The sequence below is a fragment of the Brassica napus genome, chromosome C3, assembly GCF_020379485.1.
Source record: "Brassica napus cultivar Da-Ae chromosome C3, Da-Ae, whole genome shotgun sequence".
Taxonomy (NCBI): Eukaryota; Viridiplantae; Streptophyta; class Magnoliopsida; order Brassicales; family Brassicaceae; genus Brassica; species Brassica napus.
In genome coordinates, this window is record NC_063446.1 from 35,297,009 (window position 1) to 35,299,218 (window position 2,210).

A 2,210-nucleotide genomic window follows, 5' to 3' on the forward strand; every position below is an offset into this window, starting at 1 on the left:
GCTTAGTTTTTGGGTTGAAAAGTTTGAAATCTGATGTCATATCACATCTCTATAAGTTTAAAGCATGAAAAAAGAGAGAAAACTCAAAAATAATGACGAAATAAGCGAAACTAATCTATGGCGGCCGTAACAAATAATTGCAGAAAACCCTAAATGTTTTAAGGAAGATGGCGACGAAATTACAAAAATGCCACTCCTTTAAAAACGCATAAAAGAAGCAAAATGTAGGGGTCGAGAATCGAACCCGGGTACTGAATATAGCTTTAAACTATAGTATCCACTAAGCAAATGTAATTTTATTGTTTTCTTTATCGGAACTATGTTAATATACCTATATATATATCTGAAAATTTGTATATACATGCAAAACTATTCTCCGATTAATCTTCGATTTTTAATCAATCCGTTAGGCCCACACTGTCCGCCCGACTCACGCCTAGCGTAATTTCGAACATGGGTTTCTAGTACTGCCATTTTCTAAAATTTTGATTGGGTATTTTGGAAAAGCAAAAACCAAGTCAATGCTCTTTATATTTTTAACAAAGTCAATGCTTTACTTCTTCTTTTTTTAGAAACCCATAGGACGTCATTATTTTTTGGTTATTTTACTCAAATAAAAAAAAATCAAAATTATTTCAAGATTATTTAGTTATATATACATATAAGTCACAGGGCCTGCATGTGTTGCTCTATAAATACGAAGACAAAGAAGATGAGTTAGAATTTGAAGGTGGAAAAAAGGGAAAGAAAAAGAAAAGAGAGGATCAATGTTGATAAAAAGAATAGAGCTCTGTATAGAGATAGTGAAGAAAACAATGGATTTTGCGGTAGTGGTGGCTGAGGCCGCGAAAGTCTTCTTGAGGAACGCTCCTCAGGCTCCTCCCGCTCTCCTCCGCCAAGGCCCCTACTATTACTCCGCCTCGACCCCTCGCCCTTCCCCTTACATGATTGGCTATCTTCCATGAGATTATAATTCTTTATGAGATTTCTGTAAATTAATTACTTGGTTAAAAAATTAATGTAAATTATATGCTTTCTTTGTTTTTTTCAACAACATGTATTATACGGATTGAAACCTGGTCGGGGATGTTGCACCGGCTCTAATCCCACAAACCGGAAGCTACATATCCAAGTTATCTTGTAAATAATTTTTTTTCTTGTAAAAGTAGTTATCTTGTAAATTGCAAAGTTTTATAATGAATCACACATTTCTTATATATTTCACCTCGGTTTCCGAATTGTTTGTGTATGTTGGTTTGCTTTCGTTTGTGGTTTTACTCTTTGATTTTATTCTATGGGTTGGTTCAAATCATCTAATGTTAGAATCCGACGTGGAACTAAAAAGAAACGTAAGATAAAATATAAATATTTTATTTTTGTAGAAAAAAAAAGAGGAATGCTGGAATCAGTTCAAGAAAGGGAAATGCCAAAACACTTAATTGGAGGGAGGCCTACACTGTTATCTAAACAGCGTAAGTATTTACAAAACAAAACAATATACTTAATATATAGTATACTATATAATTTATTAATAAAATTATATTAAGCATAAATTATAAAATATATCAATAATTAATTTTATTGTATTTTATTATTATAGCGTTATAATTTTTAGATAGTTTAAAAGATCGTTATCATGGTTTTGGAAACCTAGCTCTTGCTTAAGCGGTTATTTAGAACATTGTTTTGAAATAGAGTTATATAATCGAAATAATGGAAAAGAGGTTGACGAAGAAGACGTGAGGAAACACTGGTCCCGTCTCAGACAAGAAATGTCTAGCTTCAGCCATATTCTTAATTAATTTAAGTAATTTAATCCACCGCGTAACTTGTCAAATGGGTATAAACACAAGATAATGGTATACATTTTTGACAAAATAAAGGTTGCTAAATACTTATAGTAAATAAAACTTTAACTCAGTAAGACGTTTAACCTCATCCCAAGGTAGAATGGAAAATTTTGTGATAGTGTCTAATGATGATAGTTTGTGTAATTAATTATATGTAGAGATTTATCAAAAAAATATTATAAAAAAATATTATGTAGATCAAACACTATATCACAAATATCTTAAAGGCCTAATATAAGTAACTGAAAAGGTTTAGTTTCCATTATAATTAGGGCATCTCCAACAATGACACCAAATTTAGTGTTGAAATTACATCAAATTTAGTGTTTTGGTGTCATAATATTTTTGTCATCTCCAACA

General features: G+C 31.2%; 1 protein-coding gene across 1 annotated transcript; it reads left to right on the forward strand.

The window, feature by feature from the left end:
- The first annotated feature begins 656 nt into the window (after positions 1-656).
- Positions 657-1,217, forward strand: BNAC03G45920D. Its single transcript, XM_013885751.3, has one exon. The coding sequence runs from the start codon at positions 768-770 to the stop codon at positions 963-965; it is 198 nt and encodes a 65-aa protein (XP_013741205.1). The 5' UTR covers positions 657-767; the 3' UTR covers positions 966-1,217.
- Positions 1,218-2,210: the final 993 nt, after the last annotated feature.